The sequence below is a fragment of the Erinaceus europaeus genome, chromosome 18 (genome assembly GCF_950295315.1).
Source record: "Erinaceus europaeus chromosome 18, mEriEur2.1, whole genome shotgun sequence".
NCBI classification, from domain to species: domain Eukaryota; kingdom Metazoa; phylum Chordata; class Mammalia; order Eulipotyphla; family Erinaceidae; genus Erinaceus; species Erinaceus europaeus.
The window spans coordinates 6,736,725-6,758,435 of NC_080179.1; the positions used below are offsets into that span (position 1 = coordinate 6,736,725).

At 39.7% G+C, this 21,711-nt stretch overlaps 1 protein-coding gene across 1 annotated transcript; it reads left to right on the top strand.

Annotated features, from left to right (window-relative positions):
- Positions 1-518: 518 nt before the first annotated feature.
- ZSWIM2 (zinc finger SWIM-type containing 2) lies at positions 519-20,106 on the top strand. Its single transcript, XM_007529547.2, has 9 exons — positions 519-693; positions 2,724-2,800; positions 5,060-5,100; positions 7,269-7,479; positions 10,057-10,308; positions 11,591-11,675; positions 12,363-12,475; positions 16,815-16,968; positions 19,112-20,106. The coding sequence occupies exons 1-9, from the start codon at positions 529-531 to the stop codon at positions 19,913-19,915; spliced, it is 1,902 nt and encodes a 633-aa protein (XP_007529609.1). The 5' UTR covers positions 519-528; the 3' UTR covers positions 19,916-20,106.
- Positions 20,107-21,711: the final 1,605 nt, after the last annotated feature.

Below are 21,711 nucleotides of genomic sequence, written 5' to 3' on the forward strand. Positions count from 1 at the left end.
TCTCGCCTCTTAATTTCTATCTAAATTTTTTTTTTAAAAAATAGGGTTTTTTTAGAGAGGAGAGAGAACAAGAATGAGGAGAGAGGTTGAGAGAGAGAGAGAAAGAGAGAGAGAAAGAGGGAGAGGGAGAGGGAGAGGGAGAGGGAGAGGGAGAGGGAGAGGGAGAGGGAGAGGGAGAGGGAGAGGGAGAGGGAGAGGGAGAGGGAGAGGGAGAGGGAGAGGGAGAGGGAGAGGGAGAGGGAGAGGGAGAGGGAGAGGGAGAGGGAGAGGGAGTGGGAGAGGGAGAGGGAGAGAAAATAAAGTTTTTAAAAAGAACGAGCGGGGAGAGTACTTTGAAGCAGCATCAATGCCCTACCCGCCCCTACCCGCCCACTTTAGCTCACCGCCAGGCAAGTCCGGGCGCCGCGGGGCCCAACCTCCGTCTCCCGGGCAACCAGGGAGCACGCGGTTGTCTTGGAGACGGGTGGCTGGCGACTGGCTGGAGGAGCGGCCGCCCACGCCCGCAGCCCGCAGCCCGCAGCCCGCAGGATGCTTCGTGGAGGCTGTAAGGCGCCAGACAGGCGAAGACATTTGAACGACCATCTCAGCTGGCAGCAGGACCAGGCGCTGAGCAGCAACATCTATCTGCTGCGAGAGATGGGTCCCACCGGCTTCTTGCTGAGAGAGGAGGAGCCTGAAAACAGGGATTTCCGAGTAACTGCTGTTCTAAGCTCTCTCTCTCTCTCTCTCTCTCTCTCTCTCTCTCTCTCTGTCTCCCGCCCTCTCTCTCCCTCTTTCTCTCTCTCTCCCCATTCTCTCTCCCTCTCTCCCTCTCTCTCTCCCTCTCTCTCTCTCTTTCTCTCTCTCTCTTTCTCTCTCTCTCTCTTTCCCTCTCCCGCCCGGGCCGAATAATATCTGTTAGATTTTTTTTTTTTTTAAGCGGTATAGGGGAAGCAATTACAGAAGCCAGACTTTCCACCTTCTGCATCCCATAATGACCCTGGGTCCATACTCCCAGAGGGAGAAAGAATAGGAAAGCTATCAGGGGAGGGGATGGGATACGGAGATCTGGTGGTGGGAATGGTGTGGAGTTGTACCCCTCTTAGCCTATGGTTTGTCAGTGTTTCCTTTTTATAAATAAAAATTTTAACAAAATAAAAATAAAAACTCTCCTCCTAAAAGTAATAATAATTATTATTATTTTCATGTTTATGGAGCAAATGCTATTTGACTGGAATAAAAATGGCATGTTAATATACTCGATTCATGATGACCAAAAAAAAAAAAAGCGTTGTAGGTGGGGGCTGGAAGGGGGCGCACCTGGTTGAGGCGCATGTTAACAATGCTCAAGGACCCTTGTTCGAGCCCCCATTCTCCCCCTGCAGGGGGAAAGGCTTGCTTAGTGGCGAAGCAGGGCTGCGGGTGTCTCTCCATCTCCCGCTACCCTCTCCATTTCTTGACTACTGGAAACTCTGAATCTCATCCACTCTTGTAACAGTCTGATTACAGAATGTAAAAAACTTGCTAAATAAACAAAGTTGATTTTTCCTTAGTCACTGAAACTATATAACGAGACCCTTTCAAGATATTATGAAAGTGACGATGCCATAATAATGTCTTAATGAATAAACTCTTTTTATGACTTGTGAAAAAAAAATCGCAGCTATTTCGTATTTTGTATATCCCACTCTAGCCGCTAAAATATCAACCATGGATCACCATTATCATCCCCCAGGATTGGAAGTGGACATTTTTTATTCTGTGTCATCATTTCAAGTACTTGATGCATATTAATCACCTGAGCTTACTTAAGACATTCACTGTTACTGCACTTAACTGTATTTAATAAATTATTTTGACCAATATAGATGTGGTCAATAGAAGTAATAATCTCATTTAAACCTCCCCAATTCAAACACTCAAGACAAAAATCCAAAGTGAAATACCTTACAAAAGGTCATCAGTTCCACACAAGATATAATTTCCTTAGGGGAAAAATATGTGTTTCAGCATTTCAATTTTCTTAAATCATGGGGGTGCAACATAAACATAATGACCATGATTATTAATATCATATTACATAGTTGAAAGTTACTGAGATGTTCAGTTCTCATTCAAGAAAAAAATATATGTACTGTAAGGAATATTAACTAGATTAATTCTAGTGATTGTTTCACAATGTGTACATATATCAAGTCATGATGTTGTACACCATAAACTAACATAATACTTTATGTCACTTAGACTTCAATAAGACCTGTGTAAGGACCCTGGTCCAAGCCTCCCACACTCCCCACCTGCAGGGAAATCACTTCACAGGCGGGGAAGCAGGTCTGCAGGTGTCTGTCTTTCTCTCCCCATCTCTCTGTCTTCCCCTCCTCTCTCCATTTCTCTCTGTCCTATCCAACAACAATGACAGCAATAACAACAATAACAATAAACAACAAGGGTAACAAAAGGGAAAAATAAAATAATTTTTAAAGAGAGATAATTGCATGAGAGTGGGTCACTTAAAAACACTGTTAGTTTAATAACATAAATTGTTAACCAAGGCAAAGAAAAATAAGCAAATAATAATCCTATTGGTTTCAAGAGTTAACATGTCTCAGTAGACTGCTTCTCTGCATCTTCAACCTTTGGAGTCACCTCAATTTCCTCTTGAAATCTCTTTTAAGTCTACTGTCTACCCACTTGGTTCTACTCTAAGTCTAAAAACTAATTTTTTAACATTTTTCCTTCCAAAGGTTTTTTTAGGAAATCCTCATCTTTGTAACTGTCCCACATTTCTCAAAGGAGAAGAACTTTGTAAACATATATGCTGGTAAGTGGCTTTGCAATGACTGAGTTTCATTAAGGAACATCTTTGCATATAACATATTGTACTTTATTTATTGAGTACCATAAGATTAAACAGATTTCTTGTTGGGAGAACTTAAAGGTCAGTTGGTCATAGCTTATCAAAATACTTTGGGTACTTTATTTCAAAAATGAATGTTTAAATTAAATATATTATCACCTCATGTTCTGGATGTTATTTGATAAAAAAATAAGTTTTATATTCTTTTTTTGTTCTCTTGCAAATGTGAGATCTAGCTCAAAAATGTAGAAAAAAAATCTCACTGATTCAAATCACTAATAATAACTTTGTTTCATTATTTTTTCAGTTATATTTGCCTTTTCAATAAAGTTGACTATGAACGTATCAAGATAGTTATAGGGCTAAACTACAGACTACTTCTTTATAACCTAACTAGAATTCCTTTAGTGTCAAAGTCACATTTATTTGTAAAGGAATTTAACATATATTTTTAATTCTTTCCATTTAATGTAAACCCAACTCTGTTTATTTTCACCCACCTATAGTAACACCAGAACATCATTACATTACTATACACAATTTGTGCTGAAATTTGAGAATATCTAAATACTGTACATGTTAAAAAAAAAATAGAGTATGCCTATTATTCCCAATCTATTATTTTGTTTTGCTGAGTTTTCTTAGACTATCTACTAGTACAGCTTATTCCTTCTGGTTAACAAAGTTATATGGTGCACTCCTTTCAAAACGCATACTATGATTTTATTATTAGATTTATAATAGGTTTCTTTTGGTGTTGCAGCACTACACGTGTGTAATTCTACCACTCCTGGACCAACTTTTTAATTCTTGAATTTTATTTTAGACAGAGATGACACAAAGAGGCAGAGTTAATACAGTGCCATGACTTTCCTGGTACCTATGCGTGTCCACTTGGGGGGCCGGCTCGGTCCTGGACACTAGCCACGTGGCCAGACACTAGCCCCTCCAAACGAGCTGTCTTCCTGCCCCCATTTTGATTATTTTTTATACCAGTTACTGGGGATAAAGATATTCTGTTCTGATATATATTTTTTTTTCATCATTTGCTATATGTTAAACTAGATGGAAACATGATTTAATTATCCACCATGCTAAAGTATACTGAATGGATTTAAGTAAAGATTAAAATATAGTTCTCAGAACTTGAGATGTGACTCAAGCTGGTAGAGGACAGGACTGGCATGCCTGAGGCTCCCAGTTCAATCCTTAGCTACACATGTGCCAGAATAGTAATCTGGAGGGAAGTCAGGCAGTAGTGCAGCGGGTTAAGCAGGACCAGTAAGGATCCCAGTTCGAGCCCTTGGCTCCCCACCTGCAGGGGAGTCGCTTCACAGGCGGTGAAGCAGGTCTGCAGGCGTCTGTCTCTCTTCCTCTCTATCTCCCCCTTCTCTCTCAATTTCTCTGTCTCTATCCAATAACAAATGAAAAAAAATTTTAAAAAAGAATAGTAATCTGGATTATCTTTCTTTTTCAGGGGAAACATTCTACAAAGGAAATAAATCTTTACATATATATCTATATACATATGTATTCCATTTTACGTGGTGGTATTTGAAAATATTTTTCAGGGCCAGGTGGTAGTGCAGCTGGTTGAGTGAACACGTTACATACAAGACACAAGAACTTAGGTTTTAGTCCCAGGCCCCCAGCTGCAGGGAGAAAGCTTTGCAAGTGGTCTAGCAGGGCTGCAGGTGTCCCTCTGTCTGTCTATCTCCCCATTCTCTCTCAAGTTCTGGCTGTCTCTATCCAATAAAAAAAGATGGGAAAATATTTTTCTGTTACACATTAAAACAGTGTGTGTATAGAAAAGTAATCAGCTGATACTGTATCCTAAATATTACTCCATTTTTAAAAATAAGAAACTTCCACAGAAGCTGAGAAGAAATAACTTAGACCTAAGTTCCTTTACTGACCTCTCACTGTGAATCTCTCTCCCTAACAAGAAAGCTCATAGATTTTTGCCTGGAAAATCCCTTCAGGATAAATGTCTCTTGTTTCCTTTTTTAATTCCTTTTTTTTTTTTTTTTTACAAATGCTTATTTTAAAATATAGATCTATGGATCTTTTTAACAGAAAACTGATGGGTTCTGCATTGATACCCCTACCAACAACATAAATTTTATAATGCTAGTCCTGTTCTAAAATGAAAACAGAATTTTACCTTTGAGATTATGTCAGAGATAAATATTTTATTTTGTCTTTTCTATCTGTAAACACAAGGATCTTACTGAAAAAGTTCAAGCTTTCAAGGAATCATGAATGTAAGTATTTGTCTTGTTTTACTAATTTGGCATTAACAGATTTAATGATTTTTACTTAATATATTCATTTTTATGAGTGGTTTAATAGCAACTTACAAGAAGGTAAGATAATAGAAGTCTGATTCTACACCATTACCACCAACAGAGTTCTAACAGAGTTCTGTGGCCCTGTAGTAGAATCCAGCAGAAAGTGCAGTCATTCTCCCAAGGTTACATACAGATAAGGGTTAACTATGTATCTAGACCTATCTCTCTCTCTCTCTCTCTCTTTTTACCCATTTGTATTCACTTTACAGCCCTGCCTGCATTTCCTTGATAAGTCACACACACACACTTATTACTACTTCCAAATGCCTTTCCTTTCCTTTTTCCCTCTCAGATAAGCAAAACAGTGCCTGACTTCTCTGATATTTACCACATTCTCATTCCTCTCAGTGACGGTATAAGATAGCATGATGGTTATACAAAGAGACTTTCATGTCCTAGGCACTGAAGCCCCAGGCTCAATCCCCCACACCACCATAAGCCAGCACTGAGTAGTGCTCTGGTTAAAAAAAAAAAAAAAAAGTTAAAAGATTCCAAGTCAAGGCACTTCAAGAGTCTTAATGGAATTGGTGTTTAGAGCCCTCTGATCATCTTCCCCTAATGTGAGAATGGACTAAAATTCTTTGGGGGAGGGTAGTAGGAAGGAGTTCTGGCTTCTGTAATTGCTTCTCCACTGAAAATGGACATTGGACAGTTGTTACACCCTCAGCCCATGTCTGTCTTTCCATAGTGGGTAAGGGCTCGAGAGAGATAAGACCCCAGGACATCGGTGAGGTCATCAGACTAAGGAAGTCAGGATGGAATTGTAACATCTGCAACTTGGTGACTGAAAGACAGTAAAATACAAACAAGGTAAAATGTTTAATAAACAGTAACCAGAGTAGGAATCGAGCAACTGCAAATAGGGACCCTAGTGTGGAAAGAAGCTAGGTAGTCTAGGTATGTTCATAGTGGCCCAGTGACCTCGTGGTCTCTCTGCCTGCCTCCTTCTCTATCATCTCCTTCCATCTCGGTTTCTGGCTGTCTCTATCCAGTACATAAATAAAGATAATAAAAAGAATTAAAAGAATCCAATCCCATTCTTTATAAGGACACTAGGATGAAGCCCCAGGTTCAATCCCCCACACCACCATAATCCAGAGCTGAGCAGTGCCGTGGTAAAAAAAAAAAAAAAAAAGATTGAAAGGACAGTAGGATGGAGAAAATTCAAATTAAAAAAATATGCACCCTGAACATACTGTTGTTAGAGATTCTAGGAGACTGTCATGAGCGAGAGTGGTGAAATCTGTGAATGGTGTGGCTATCAGAGATACTCTTAAAGAGACATGAAACAAATCAGGAAGCTAGCGATAATAATTCAGTCTTGCTTTTCCTTCATCTCTCCATTCATCTACCTAGTTAATTACACTCATTCCTCAGATAACTCTGTTGTCCCTAGATTATTTGTAACAATTTCTATTCGTGTTCTTATGTGTGGTTAGAATATTATGTACAGGGAGTCGGGTGGTAGCGCAGCGGGTTAAGCACACATGGCACAAAGCGCAGGGACCGGCATAAGGATCCCAGTTGGAGCTCCCCGGCTCCCCACCTGCAGGGGAGTCTCTTCACAGGCGGTGAAGCAGGTCTGCAGGTGTCTGTCTTTCTCTCCTCCTCTCTGTCTTCCCCTCCTCTCTCCTTTTCTCTCTGTCCTATCCAACAACAACGACATCAATCATAACTACAACAATGAAACAACAAGGGCAACTAAAGGGAGTAAATAATAAATAAAAATATCTAATAGGAAAAAAAGAAAAATAGGAGAAAAGAAAAAAAAGAATATTATGTACAAGTGGGCAGGTCAAAATGTTGACTGTAACACTGATCCAATAATGAGAGTAATAATTCATCTAAAAACCTGTGAAGCACCATTGGCATCAACTCTTTTCCGTAAAGATAGAGGTAGTTTCCATTATTTTTAAATGATTCTGAAAGATGTACAAAAATGAGGTGAGTGTGATCACCCAATCTAAATGTCTTTCCGATATTTGAAAGGAAATTCTAGCTTTCAGTCTAAGTTGTTGCATTCCTAGGAGTCCAGTTTTATCACTGAATCTTAATATTTTGGATTTTTTTTTTTGGACCAGATGCTTTGCAGTTAGGCCTTGTGGAACGGGAAATCAATGACTTGCTTCTAGGAATACATCAAGTTCAAACTCCCAAACAAGGAAGGATAGACCAGAATGTGCACATGGAAGAAGATGGGTGCATTCAGCAGAAGGAAATTGATGCAGATGATATCTGTACCATTTGCCAAGAACTGCTCTTAGAGAAAAAGCTTCCTGTCACTTTTTGCAGGTGACAAGTTTTTTTCTTGAAGTTCTAAAAGTTTCTGATAAAAAATTCTAATTTAATATGCTTATGATTGATTATAAAAATTAAAATGTTGCCTATAGCAAATATTGTTTCCTAACATATATGCGTATATCACAAGGCCCTGTCTTGACTCAAAATATTTGTGGATTACATTTTTTAAACATATTTCCACTTTATTGCCCTCTCTAAACTATTAAGGTTGGCTAATGTTTACAGATTTACTTTATTTTCGTTTTAAGTTTTTTTATTTTTATTATTGGATAGAGACAGAGGAATTGAGAGGGGATGGGTAGAGAGGAAAGAGACAGCTGCAGCCCTGCTTCATTCACCACTTGTGAAGCTTCCCCCTGCTGGTGAGGACCAGGGGCTTGAACCTGGGTCCTTTTGCACAGTAATGTGTGTGCTTAACCAGCTGCAGCACCACTTGGCCCCGCAGATTTGTTTATTTATTTTAACAAAAGAGTGCCAAGAATCAAACTCAGGACCTCACGCATGTGAACTCTGCACTACCTCTGAGTCATGTCATCAGCTGCTAAAGTAAAACTGTTTAAACATTTTTATTTCAGATACGCAAATGAATGCTATGATTTAGTTACATTTTTCTGAAATTTAAAGGTATTTTACTTTGAAATTTTAGATTTTTTTTCACTTTTCTAAATGGTATCTGAAATTTTCACTTGTACACAAATATTTTTTGTGATTATGATATGCATGCTATTTTCCAAAACATTGTAAAGTCAAGAACTGAATAATTTGAGTATTTGTTTACATTCTTTATTTTCCTCTTGGTTATTTGTCCAAATCTTCAGCAACATTATAGCTTTTCAAAACTTGACCACTCCTACTATATATTTTAGATTATTATGAATTATTTCCTAAGATAGTTCCTTTCAGAAATAAATTAGACACTAGCACATAATGTGTGATTCTACAAATGTAATATAATGTCCCTTCTCTCAAGCATGTGTTTTATTTTAAAAGTAATAATTATGATACACTTTCATTTTTTGTTAAGGCTATACTTATTTTTACTCTTAAAAATTAAAATATATAAATGATGCAAAATAGTTTGCCACCATCTCATCATTTCATTCATATGGGGGATTTGTAATTCTGGTGTAAAAGATGATAGATTGAGGCTCCAAAGTCCCAGGTTCAATCCCCCACACCACCATGAGCTAGAGCTGATCAGTGCTCTGGTAAAATAAGTAAATAAATAATAACAGAAAGGAAAATAAGAACTGGAGCGGGTGTATTGCACCAAAGTAAAAGACTCTGGGGGTGGGGGTGGGGAGGGTTCAGGTCCTGGATCATGATGGCAGAGGAGGACCTAGAGGGGGTTGAATTGTTATGTGGAAAACTGAGAAATGTTACCTATGTACAAACTATTGTATTTTACTGTGGACTGTAAACCATTAGTCCTCCAATAAAGACATTTTTTTAAAAAAAAAGAGATGATAGATTATATAGAGACAGATACATAGATAAATTATATATAACCAAGTCATATCTGCAAAATTCAAAATCATGTTAATAGAAACTAAAGATGGGAGCACAGAGCTCTTCATACAATATAGGACTTTGTTGTATAGAAATGACAAACGTGGGGGAGTCAGGCGGTAGCCCAGCGGGTTAAGCGCACATGGCGCAAAGCACAAGGACCAGCATAAGGATCCAGGTTCAAGCCCCTGGATCCCCCCCTGCACGGGAGTCACTTCACAGGCGGTGAAGCAGGTCTGCAGGTGTCTGTCTTTCCTTCCCCCTCTCTGTCTTCCCTTCCTCTCTCCATTTCTCTCTGTCCTATCCAACAACAATGACAACAATAATAACTACAACAATAAAACAACAAGGGTTGGAGAGCAGTCTGGAGAACTCTCAGAAGGCTAGAAATGGACCTACCCTATGACCCTGCAATTCCTCTCCTGCAGTTATATCCTAAGGAACCCAACACATCCATCCAAAAAGACCTGTGTACACATATGTTCTTGGCAGCACAATTTGTAATAGCCAAAACCTGGAAGCAACCCAGGTGACCAACAACAGATGAGTGGCTGAGCAAGTTGTGGTCTAGATACACAATGGAATACTACTCAGCTGTAAATAATGGCGACTTCACCATTTTCAGCCGATCTTGGATGGACCTTGAAAAATTCATGTTAAGTGAAATTAAGTCAGAAACGGAAGGATGAATATGGGATGATGATATGGGCAGAAGTTGAAAAACAAGATCAGAAAAGAAAACACAAGTAGAACCTGAAATGGAATTGGCATATCGCACCAAAGTAAAAGACTCTTGGGTGGGTGGGTGGGGAGAATACAGCTCCATGAAGGATTAATGAAGACCTAGTGGGGGTTGTATTGTTATATGGGAAACTGGGGGAATGTTATGCATGTACAAACTATTGTATTTACTGTAGAATGTAAAACATTAATTCCCCAATAAAGAAAAAAAAAAGGGCAACAAAAGGGAATAAATAAATAAATATTTCAAAAAAAAAAGATACCTTCAAAAAAAAAAAAAAAAAAAGAAATGACAAACTTGGCTTCTATTTCCAACAGGTTTGGATGTGGCAACAGCATTCATATAAAATGCATGAAGATACTAGCTAATTATCAGGATATGATATCAAATACTTCCATGTTGAAATGCCCTCTGTGCAGAAAAGATTTTGCACCATTAAATCTTGTTTTAGAGGAATTCAAAAATTCTAACAAACTTGTAGTGACAGCTGAGAAAGAAAGACTGGACAAACACCTTGGAATCCCTTGCAATAACTGCAAACAGTTTCCAATTGAGGGCAAATGTTACAAGTAAGTGTAATAAGTAAAATTGTACTCACATCTATTTTAAGAAACAGAACGTTACAGTAATAGTCTTCTGTATAAACTACACAGTTGTCCTAAGTGATAGTTACTTGTTCATGACTTCTGATCTGGTGATCAAGGTCAGCCCAATATATCTCAAGGATTCTAGTTTCTTCAGTTAACAGTATGGATTTTATTCATTTATTTGCCCACAGGGTTCATCTGGGGCTTGGTGCCTGCACTATGAATCCACCGCTCCTGGCAGCCATTTTTTATTTTAGTGGATAGGACAGAGAGAAACTGAGAGAAAAGGGGGAGACAGAGCTAGAGATCTCCTGTAGCTTTATTTGATCTACCAGTAAAACCACCACCCAAAACTCATCCCCTCTCCTGATAGCTTCCCTATTCTTATCCCTCTGGGAGCATGGACCCAGGGACATTATGGGGTGTAGAAAGTGGAAGGTCTGGCTTCTGTAATTGCTTCCCTGCTGAACATGGGCGTCGGCAAGTTGATCCATACTCCCAGCCTGTCTGTCTCTTTTGTTATAGAGCTTTTATAAAGGACTTTGCTTTACTAAATGAACAGTAGTATCTTCAGTGTCTTACTTGGTTGGATTGAATATATATGTAATATAAAATCAGGGAAGACAATTTAAGGAAAGGTAAAAGGGGAAGCATTTTAATCAAATCCACAGAGACTGGTACGTCAGTTTTTTACAGCTCTCATCTCTCTGAGTCTGTGTGTGTGTGTGTGTGTCTTTCTAATAAAACTTTTTAAAAATATGAAGTTTCTAGAAGACAGAAAGAACAGAGAAAGAGATCTCCTCTAGGACTGCCAAAAATAATTGCAACCTTTCATTTTCACCCAGCTCAGAAATCTGTTCTACAGAACTATACACTAAGAACTAATTTGGGAGTGGGGGAGCTGATTGAGCACACATGTTACAGTGCACAAAGACCCAGGTTCAAGCCCCTGGTCCCCACCTGCAGGGGGAAGCTTCACAAGTGGAGAAGCAGGACTGCAGGTGCCTCTCAGTCTTTCTCCCTCTCTATCTCCCCCTTCCTCTCAATTTCTGATCATCTCTATCCAATAAATAAATATAAAATTAATATATTTTTCTGCTGCCAAATTTGTTGTTTGTTCCAGTCACAATAGGAAAATACTTGAAGGTGAAACACAATTTTCTTCATTGTGTCTGCATAGTTCCCAGCAATTTAAGGCAGAATTTTTCACCCAAAACTATCCAAATAATGGATGTTTGTCCATGTTGTTGTTTTGTGTTTTCAGGTGCACCGAATGTGTAGAATATCACTTATGTCAGGAATGTTTGGATAGTTGCTGCCATCCTTCTCACCCATTTAAATTTCGAGAGGTATAGTAGTCATCTTGAATTCCATATAATGTTTGCATTTGTCCTGCTGCAAGAAAAAATAAATGTTGAAGTAAGAATAAACAACACTCTGGAATAAATCTGATCTGTTTTTAATAAAAAAAAAAAAAACCCAAACTATAATTTCAGCACACCTTATTTTTCCATTCTGATAAACAACTAGATTTTTACATTGCTAATTTATAAAATTCAACACAGTACCAACATCTGATGACACTATATACAAAGCCTAATGCCAAAAATTCAACTCTAAATACAATCTATGGGTTACAGACAAATTGCCCTATAACCATTTATGGTTATAACTTATATCAACCACAGTTAAATTCATGGATTTGATTAGAAAAGTAGGAACTGCAAATACGTCAGACAGGTCCTGACACTGAGTAAGTGCTACCGCTCACTTTCCGCTTCTAAAGAGAACTTACGTAATTATCATGATAGATTAATACTTATACCTTTAAAGTGATCATTGTAGCTGTGAAATAGTATATTAAGTTCACTAGTCTAAAGTATTTAACTTGGTGAAAATAGGTATGTTTAAATATGTCCTTTTATTAACTTCACTGTTACTAATATTCAATCTACTCATTTAAACCATGTAAATACTTTAACAAGAGAATACTTTCCATGATTTACAAAGTAACATCCATGTTTTATCTGCTACAGAAGAGAAATCAACAGTGGAAATCACTAGAAAAAAAATCAAATAAAATCATAAGATATATAAATAATAAAAATGAAACAGAAGACAAGACACTTCATTCTCCTGAAGTACAAGGGTAAGGGGCTCAGTTAAACCTGCACTTCTCATCTGACTTGTAAGATTTAAATAAGTTTTGTTTAATAAGTTTATTCACTCGGGGCCGGGTGGTGGTGCACCTGATTGAGTGCATGCTACAATGCACAAGGACCTGGGTTCGAGCCCCTGGTCCCCACAAGCAGGGGGGAAAAGCTTTGCAAATTGTGAAGCAGTGTTGCAGGTATCTCTCTCTCTCTCTCTCTCTCTCCACCCTACCCTCTCTATTTCTTGCTGTCTCTATCCAACAAATTAAGATAATACTTAAAAAAAAATAAAGTTTATTAAAAAAATTAAAGTTCATAATAAGTTCATATTGCGAACTTAGTATAACAAGAAACCACCCATCGCATCCGAGTGTAAACACAAGTTAGGTGCATTCTACCAGGTGAACTCGGTTCTGTCCCCTCTGGCATGTTCTTTATACATACCAGAGGAATGATAACACCTCATCACAGACCCCTGCAAGCGTCAACCGGGCTTTGACCTAGCACGTTATGATTGGGCCCTCCTCAATCGCTATCGAACAGGCCATGGCCGGTGGGCCACTATGTTCCATCGCTGGGGAGCCAGAGACGACCGGAACTGCCCCTGCGGCTCCAGACAGACTATGACCCACATAGTCAACGACTGCCACCTCTCCAGACTCAAAGGAGGTCTCGAAACTTGACATCAGGCTCAACCTGACGCTGTTGACTGTCTACGGAAGAAGGGCAAACGCTAGAAGAAGAAGAGGAATGATTGGGATGGAGAGACTACTGACCAGACAGCTTGCATTCCTTACCATGTGTGCAACCCAGGTTCAGAGCCCAGCCCCATATGGGAGCCTCCATGACAACAGGGGAGGCTCCAGCCCTGTAATTACTGTCTGTCTTTCTCTTAAAAACAAAAATACAAAGTTTTTTTTCTTTCTTTTTTTTTTTTGCCTCCAGGGTTATTGCTGGTGCTCGGTGCCCCCATCATGAATCCACTGCTCCTGGAGGCATTTTTTTTCTTTTTGTTGACCTTGTTGTTTATTGCGCTTGTGAAACGACCCCCCTACAGCTGGGGAGCCAGGGCTCCAACCTGGATCTTCAAGCCTGTCAGTGAACTTTGCACCACGTGAGCTTAACCCGCTGCGCTACCGCCCGGCCTCCAGTACAAACTTTTTTTTTTAAGGTTTTTTTAAAAAACATTTTTATTTATTTATTTTCCCTTTTGTTGCCTTTGTTGTTTTTGTTGTAGTTATTGTTGTTGTTGTTGTTGTTGATGTCATTGTTGGATAGGACAGAAAGAAGAGGGTAAGACAGAGAGGGGGAGAGAAAGACACCTGCAGACCTGCTTCACCGCCTGTGAAGCGACTCCCCTGCAGGTGGGGAGCCGGGGTTCCAACCGAGATCGCTACGCGGAGCCTTGAGCTTTGAGCCACATGCGCTTAACCCGCTGCGCTACCGCCTGACTCCCCAGTACAAACTTTTCTAAAGAATTACATTTGTACTTTGTTCTTGATACCTTTTTATTAACAGAAATGCATCTAACCCTTTGACCAAGTAACGTTTATAAGTATTTGTGTTACTTAAATATTTATTTACTGGGGATGGGCGGTGGCACACGTGACAGTGCACAGGGTCCTGGGGTTCAAGGCTCCGGTCCTCACCTGCAGGAGGAAAGCTTTGCAAGTGGTGAAGCAGGACTGCAGGTGTTTCTCTGTCTCTCACCCTCTCTATCACCCCCTTCCCTCTTGGTTTCTGGCTGGCTCTACACAATAAATAATGATAATACTAAAGATCAACTCTGGCTTATGATGCTGCTGGGATTGATCCTGAGACCTTAGAGTCTCAGACATGAGTCTTTTGTATAACCGTTATGCTGTCTTCCCAGACTTACAAGTATTTATTTTAAAAGTAATTATTTCTAGGTGTTTGTTCATGAGTATGTGTTTAAGTATCTGTTTCACCAGTTGCTAACAGCCTCATTTAGCAGTTTACATGGTATGAACTCAGTTATCTTATTTAGCACTGTTGGCTCAGAAATGAAGTTGGTGATTCGATAGTTAAAATAATGACGTTTTCTAACAGTACTGAAGAAGAAAGCAAAGGATCAGTATAATAATTCCTTTAGATGGTGTGCAGTTTCCCCCTGTAAATAACCTGGGTCTGAGGCTCCCCCCACCACCACATTGGAGGATGCTTCCATGTTCTGGTCTCTCTCACTCTCTCTCTCTCTGTCTCTCTCCACCTTTCTGCATCTCTGAGGTACGTAGAAGGAGAAGGAGGAGGAAGTGGTGCTGGGGGGAATAAAGAGGCAGAAGAGGAGATAAAAAAGGAGGAGATAGGCCGAGTGGTGGCACACATTACAGTGCCAAAGGATAGGAGTTCAAGGACCCCAGTCCCCACCTGCAAAGGAAAAGCTTCACAAGCAGTGAAGCAGGTCTGTGGGTCTCACTCTCTCTGTCTCTCCATCTCTCTCTGTCTAATCTGTCTTTCTCTCTCCCTCCCAATTTTCCTCTTCTCTCTAAATTTCACTCTGTCTTATTGAATAAAGTTTAGACAAATCAAAAAGGAGAAGTGAGCAGGTAAATTCTCACTAGAGAAAAATAGTTTATTCATAGATTTTGATCTACCAATTTATTAGAGTCATCTAGAATATTTAATGTGGCTGACTTAACCATGTACTTTTTTTTCTTATTGAAACCAGGATCATTGCTGAGGCTTGGTGCCTGCACTATGAATCTACCAGCCCTAATGGCCATTTTTTTTTCATTTTTTTTCCTTTTTTCTTTTCCTGATAGGACAGAGAAAAACTGAGAGAAGAGGGGGAGATAGGGAGAGAGAAGGATAGACACTTGCAAACCTGCTTCACCATCTGTGAAATTTCACCCTTCAGGTGGGGAGTGGGGGTTCGAATCTGGATCATTGTGCATGATAATATGTGAGCTTAACAAGGTACTTCTCAGTCTACTAAACGGCAGAGTCCAACTCAGTTATTTTTGTAGTGTTGGTTTCGACTGAAATGGTTTGAGTATATATGGTTCTTATCAAAAATTTGCTCCAGGGCTAAGGAAATAACTTGCAGTGGTAGAAAACAGGACTTAAATGCAGGAGGTTCCAGGTTCGGTTCCTGACATCACAAACAACAGAGCTGAATGATGCATTGGCCTCTCTCAAAAATGAGTAAACACACACACACACACACACACACACACACACACACACACACACACACATTCTGGCTAACAAGATAGCCAGGATAGTGCCTGCTTTGCCACAGAATGATCCAAGTTTGATTCCCAGGTACTGTGCCATTAGGGGAAGCTTCTGTGCTATGGTGTCTTTCTCGACACATATCCCCTCTTTTATTGTTTTGTCTATTGTATTGGATAGGACAGAATTTGAAAAGGGAGAGGGAGACAGATCCAGAGAGAGAAAGATAGACACCTGCAGACATGCTTCACCACTGCAGTGTCCTGCTGCCGGTGGAGAGCAGTGGGCCCCCCCCTTTTTTTCTGTATGAATAAAATGTTAAACTGTGCCAATGAAGCCTTGGAGATAACAACAGCAGAAATTTCAGCTCTGGTTTCATTGATGCTAAAATGAAGATATCAGTGGCTGAGAATGTGGCCTAGCTAGTAGGGTGTAGGATTTACAAGCTTAAGACTACAGGTCGGATCTGTGACAAAGCATAGACTGAAATGATGTTCTGTATTCTCTCTCTCAATAAATCAGTTGTTTTAAGTACAAATAAACATTTCAGAATTGCATTTTTATTTGAAATGACAAAATTAAAGTGTGTTCTTTATGAAACTAATTTTGAAGTTGGATGCGACCTGCTCACTAACAATAAAAAAAAATTAACTTTAAAATGTATGAGACTTTTAACCGTCAGTTCAAGAAATCATTCAGTTGGGGGCCAGGCAATGGCACACCTAGTAAATGCACATAATAAACAGGAAGTGCAAGCAACCACATAAGGATCCTGGTTCAAGCCCCAGCTCCCCACCTGCAAGGTAGGGGTCGCTTCACAAGCAGTGAAGCTGGTCTGCAGGTGTGTCTCTGTCTCTCTCCCTCTCTATCTCCTCCTCCCCTCTCAATTTCTCTCTGTCTCAACCAATTAAAAAAAATGGCCACCAGGAGCAGTGGATTTGTAGTGTTAGCGCTATGCCCCAGTGATAACCCTGGAAGAAAAAAAAGAAAAAGTGAAAGAAAGGAAGGAAGGGAGGGAGGGAGAAAGAAAACATTGGGATTGTTTGTATTATTTATGTGTGTGTTGATGACTGTGCCATTGATTTCTTACTGGTCTATCATGAGGAATGAACATTGTTGTGTATGGTTATTCTCATTCAGCCAGGTATACACACCAAGATATGTGGTGAAGTCGCTGCCTTTCTTGCTCATCACAAAACAAAGTAAACTTCTTGCTCCGGGTTACCAGTGTCGACTTTGTCTGAAGGCATTTCGTGTTGGCCAACATACACGATCCTTACCATGTACTCACAAGGTAGACGTCATGATACCTTAATTTGGTTTTCTCTGAAGGTTCAGTGTTCATAAGTGAGGTGACAGGTTAAGTCTCTCACTTTTTAATTGTCTTATGTGCAGAGATATTCAAATTGATCATTTATGTAAATGCTATACAAAAAAAAATACTATTGAAAAGATACTTCTGTCTTGGGAGTCCGGTGGTAGCGCAGCGGATTAAGCGCACGTGGCGCAAAGCACAAGGACCGGCGGAAGGATCCTGGTTCAAGCCCCTGGCTCCCCACCTGCAGCAGAGTCTGAAGCAGGTCTGCAGGTGTCTATCTTTCTCTCCCCCTCTCTGTCTTCCCCTCCTTTCTCCAGTTCTCTCTGTCCTATCTTAACAATGACATCAATAACAACAACAATAATAATTAACAAGAACAATAAAAAAAGACAACAAAAGGGAAAATAAATAAATAAAATAAAATAAATACTTCTGTCTCCTGGGACGAATACATATTGATTCTGATGAATTTCTGTATTTACTATCTAGGAAAGATAAGATGGCACCTTAAGTTAGATTCTTTTATCTACTTTAGTTAACTTAAAAATTACATAATACTTTTGAATATAGCTTTGTGATTATTTGAAGTAGAAATTCATATTTTAACAAAGTCAATTCTTATTTTAAACGAACTTATCTAATGACTCTGATAATTATTTACTTGGTAACCATTTTTATCATAAGTATTTCAGTAGACAAATATTTATGGATTTGAAGTCACCATTACTTAAAATGTCTAATAATTGTGTTTTACCCCCCCATGAATGAGATTAGATTTGTATTTGAGATCATAGTGTCATGGGATTCATTATCAACTCTAATTTTTGCTCTTTAAAATCATTTAATTTTTATTCGTTAGAAAGCAGCAGTAAAACTCATGGCTCAAAAAAATAATCTTTAACAGAATTATAAAAACATCTTTATAAAAAATCTTTATATGCCTTTTAAGTTTAAAGATGTAAAGGGGGATCCGTCCACAACCAATTATATATATTTTTTTTTCTTTTTTTTTTTCCTTCTCCAGGGTTATTGCTGGGCTCGGTGCCTGCACCATGAATCCACCGCTCCTGGAGGCCATTTTTTCCCCCCTTTTGTTGCCCTTGTTGTAGCTTCGTTGTGGTTATTATTATTGCCCTTGTTGACACAATTCGTTGTTGGATAGGACAGAGAGAAATGGAGAGAGGAGGGGAAGACAGAGAGGGGGAGAGAAAGACAGACACCTGCAGACCTGCTTCACCGCCTGTGAAGCGACTCCCCTGCAGGTGGGGAGCCGGGGGCTCCAACCGGGATCCTTCGCCGGTCCCTGCGCTTTGCCCCACATGCGCTTAACCCACTGCACCACCGCCCGATCCCCCCAATTATATTTTTAAGTAAGCACCTTCAAAATATTAAGTGTACACTTGACAAGGCAGGAGGACCCAGGTTTGAGCCCTACTCCTCCACGTGCAGCAGAGGAAGCTTCATAGCAGTGAAGCAGGTCTGCAGGTGTCTCTCTTTCTCCACAGATCTCTATCTCCCCTTCTCCTCTCAATTTCTTCCTGTCGTGTTTAAAAAGAAATTAAAAAGAGAGAGAGAGAAAAAAGAGAGAGAGAGAGAAGGGGAAAATGGCTGCCGGGCATGGTGGATTCATCAAAAAGGCATCGAGCCTCCCCCCACCCCCCATGATAAACAGGGGAGGGGGCAATAAAAATGAATCAATTTAAAAACAATATTTTTTAAAATATTTATTTATTTATTCCCTTTTGTTGCCCTTGTTGTTTTATGGTTGTAGTTATTATTGTTGTTATTGATGTCGGCGTTCTTGGATAGGACAGACAGAAATGGAGAGAGGAGGGGAAGACAGAGGGGGAGAGAAAGACAGACACCTGCAGACCTGCTTCACCGCCTGTGAAGCGACTCCCCTGCACGTGGGGAGCCGGGGCTCGGGGATCCTTAACCCAGTCCTTGCGCTTTGCGCCACGTGCGCTTAACCCGCTGCACTACCGCTGACTCCCAAGTACCTTATTTTTTAGCAATAACATTTAGGAGTGACACAAGAAAATGGGGAGAATGTGCATAGATGACATGGTATAAGTAAGATAACTATATACCTCTGACTAACATGTAAACATTTTAAAAGTTTCATAGGAAATGTATCGACAAATGGCTACTCTCTAAGAGCAACTCATGCCCAATTGATGGACAAGTGATATATAACCCTTTAATCTGGCAAGAGCCAGCAGTACGTGAACATGCACGTCTGCCTGTTTCAAACACAGACAAAAGTACTATGGCCAAACCAGAAGAAGCTGAACTTTTCATTCCTGGTACTGGATTAACCTTAAAAGAAAACAGACTCGGAGCTTTACCCAGCCTGCCTCCGTGCACTTCCAAAATGCTGAGTAGACCTGAAGCCCCGCCAGACGCCGCTCAGAATATGAAGACAGATGATCTCAACTCTGCCAAGCTAGATGATGTACATTCAAGGAAATCATTCTACGAATATAAAATTATCCAACATTTCCCGAGGTATCTTCAAGATTTACCTACTAGAACTTTAGGCAAACTATCACCTCAAACACTTTTTCCTTTTCTTGCCCAAAAGAATGTTCAAAGTCCCACTGGAATGAAAAGCCTACTTATCAGTGAAAAAACTCCCAGGAGTCAAAATCAGATGAGAAAAGGCGACGTCCATAGCAATCTGAAGAAGAGTTTCAGCTCCAAAGTAAGAGAAGACAATAGAAAATTAAATACATTACCCACAGGAGATTTAAACCTTTATATCAAAGGGACGACTACCGAACTTAATTTCTGTAACAGTCGTCATGATTACATAAGGAAAATTCAACACAAAAGTGATCATCTACCGAGAAGGTCTATACGCCGCCCTTTAAATACAAATAGTACTGAACTCTCTTTAATGTTGAAAGGAGTTCAGTTATGAAAGAATATTTTATTAACATCAGAATATATCTGAATATCGAATATAAAGTCATTTTATTTGTAGAATATAAAAGTCAGATATACTCTTGACAAATATTTATAGAATTATCTGTTGTCATTTTTGCCTGCTCATCAAAGAGTAAGTACACTTCAACAAAATTACTCCATTCTTAATAAAGACATAAAACTTTAGGTGTTTTGGTGGCTATGTTCAGGATGTAATGAAACATGAATAGGTTTTAGAACTCCCACATTTGATTTTACACCAATTAATTATGTTTACTTCAAGAAGTAAACGTGCTTTGCTTTGATTCAGTTTTCAAGTATTTCACTTGACAATATATAACATGCAGACATACTTTGCAGTTACTTGTGTAGTTTTTGTATTCTGTTTTTAAAGATCAATTGACAGGGACCAGGTAGTGGCGCTCCTGGTTACAAACACAATAATATTATGAGCAAGGACCTGAGCAGAGATCTGGGTTTTAGCAACACCCCCAACCCTCTGCTCCCCACCTGCAGGGGGCGCTCCACAAGAGGTGAAGCAGGTCTGCAGGTGTCTCTCTCTCTCTCTCACTCCCCATCCTCTCTGAATTTCTCTATGTCCTACTGAAGAAATGGGAAACAAAATCAAGTGACATGTCATTGGTTTATAACATTACAAATACATACGTATGTTAGATTTATTGATTTATATATCAACACCAGTATATACTAATATTATGTTCCATCCGTCACTTCAAAATTGACCACTTTTATCCCGTTTCTGCTCTCTGCTTCTCCCTTCCACTCTGGTAACCACTATTTGGTTCTTATAGTCTAAAGATGTGTGGGGGTGGTATGGGGAGAGGGAGTGTTCATTTGTTTATTTACTATATATAAAAGATCATAAAGTTTGTCTTTCTCTGTTTGTTTCATTCACATAACACCCTCTAGATATGTCCACATTGCTACAAGTGACAAGACTTTGTGGCTATAGTTTTGTTTTGTTTTGTTTAATTAGAGACTAAGTGAGGGGACCAGGTGGTGGTATCTGGTTGAGTGCACATGTTACAATGTGCAAGGATCTGGGTTCAAGCCCCCAGTCCCCACCTGTAGAAGGAAAGCTTCACAAGTGGTAGTGGTGAAACAAGGCTACAGGTGTCTCTCTCTCCCTCTCCCTATCATTCCCTTCCCTCTCAACTTCTGGCTGTCTCTATCCAATAAATAAAAGATATATATTTAAAAAAATCGTTAAAGACAGAAAGAGCAAAAGGCCCTGCTCTACCATCCATGGAGTTCTTGTCAATTGTCTTTGCTGCTCTGACGTGCCATCAGAGACCGAACCCAGGGCTTCATGCATGCAGGGCAGAAACTCTTACCACCGCACTACCACTCTGGCCCTTGATTTCACTTTATATAGAGCTGGTTGTCACAGTTCTTTCAGTGCAACCCTTACATAGTTTCCCAGTTCCTGGCTACTGTGAGTCATGCTGCACTGAGCATGGGTATGTGTAAATCTGCTCAAATTAGTGTTTCTGCTTCTTCTTTTTTTTTTTTTTTGCCTCAGGGACTCGGTTCCTGCACTATGAATCCACTACTCCTGTGGCCATTTTTTTCCTTTTTATTGGATAGGACAGAGAGAAACAGAGAGGAAGGGGAGACAGAGAGGGAGAGACATAGACGCCTGCAGACCTGCTTCACCACTTTGTGAAGCGACTCCCCTGCAGGTGGGAAGCCTGGGGCTTGAACTCGGGTCTTTGCACAGGTCCCTGTTGCTTAGTGCTATGCGTACTTAGCCGGGTACACCACTGCTTG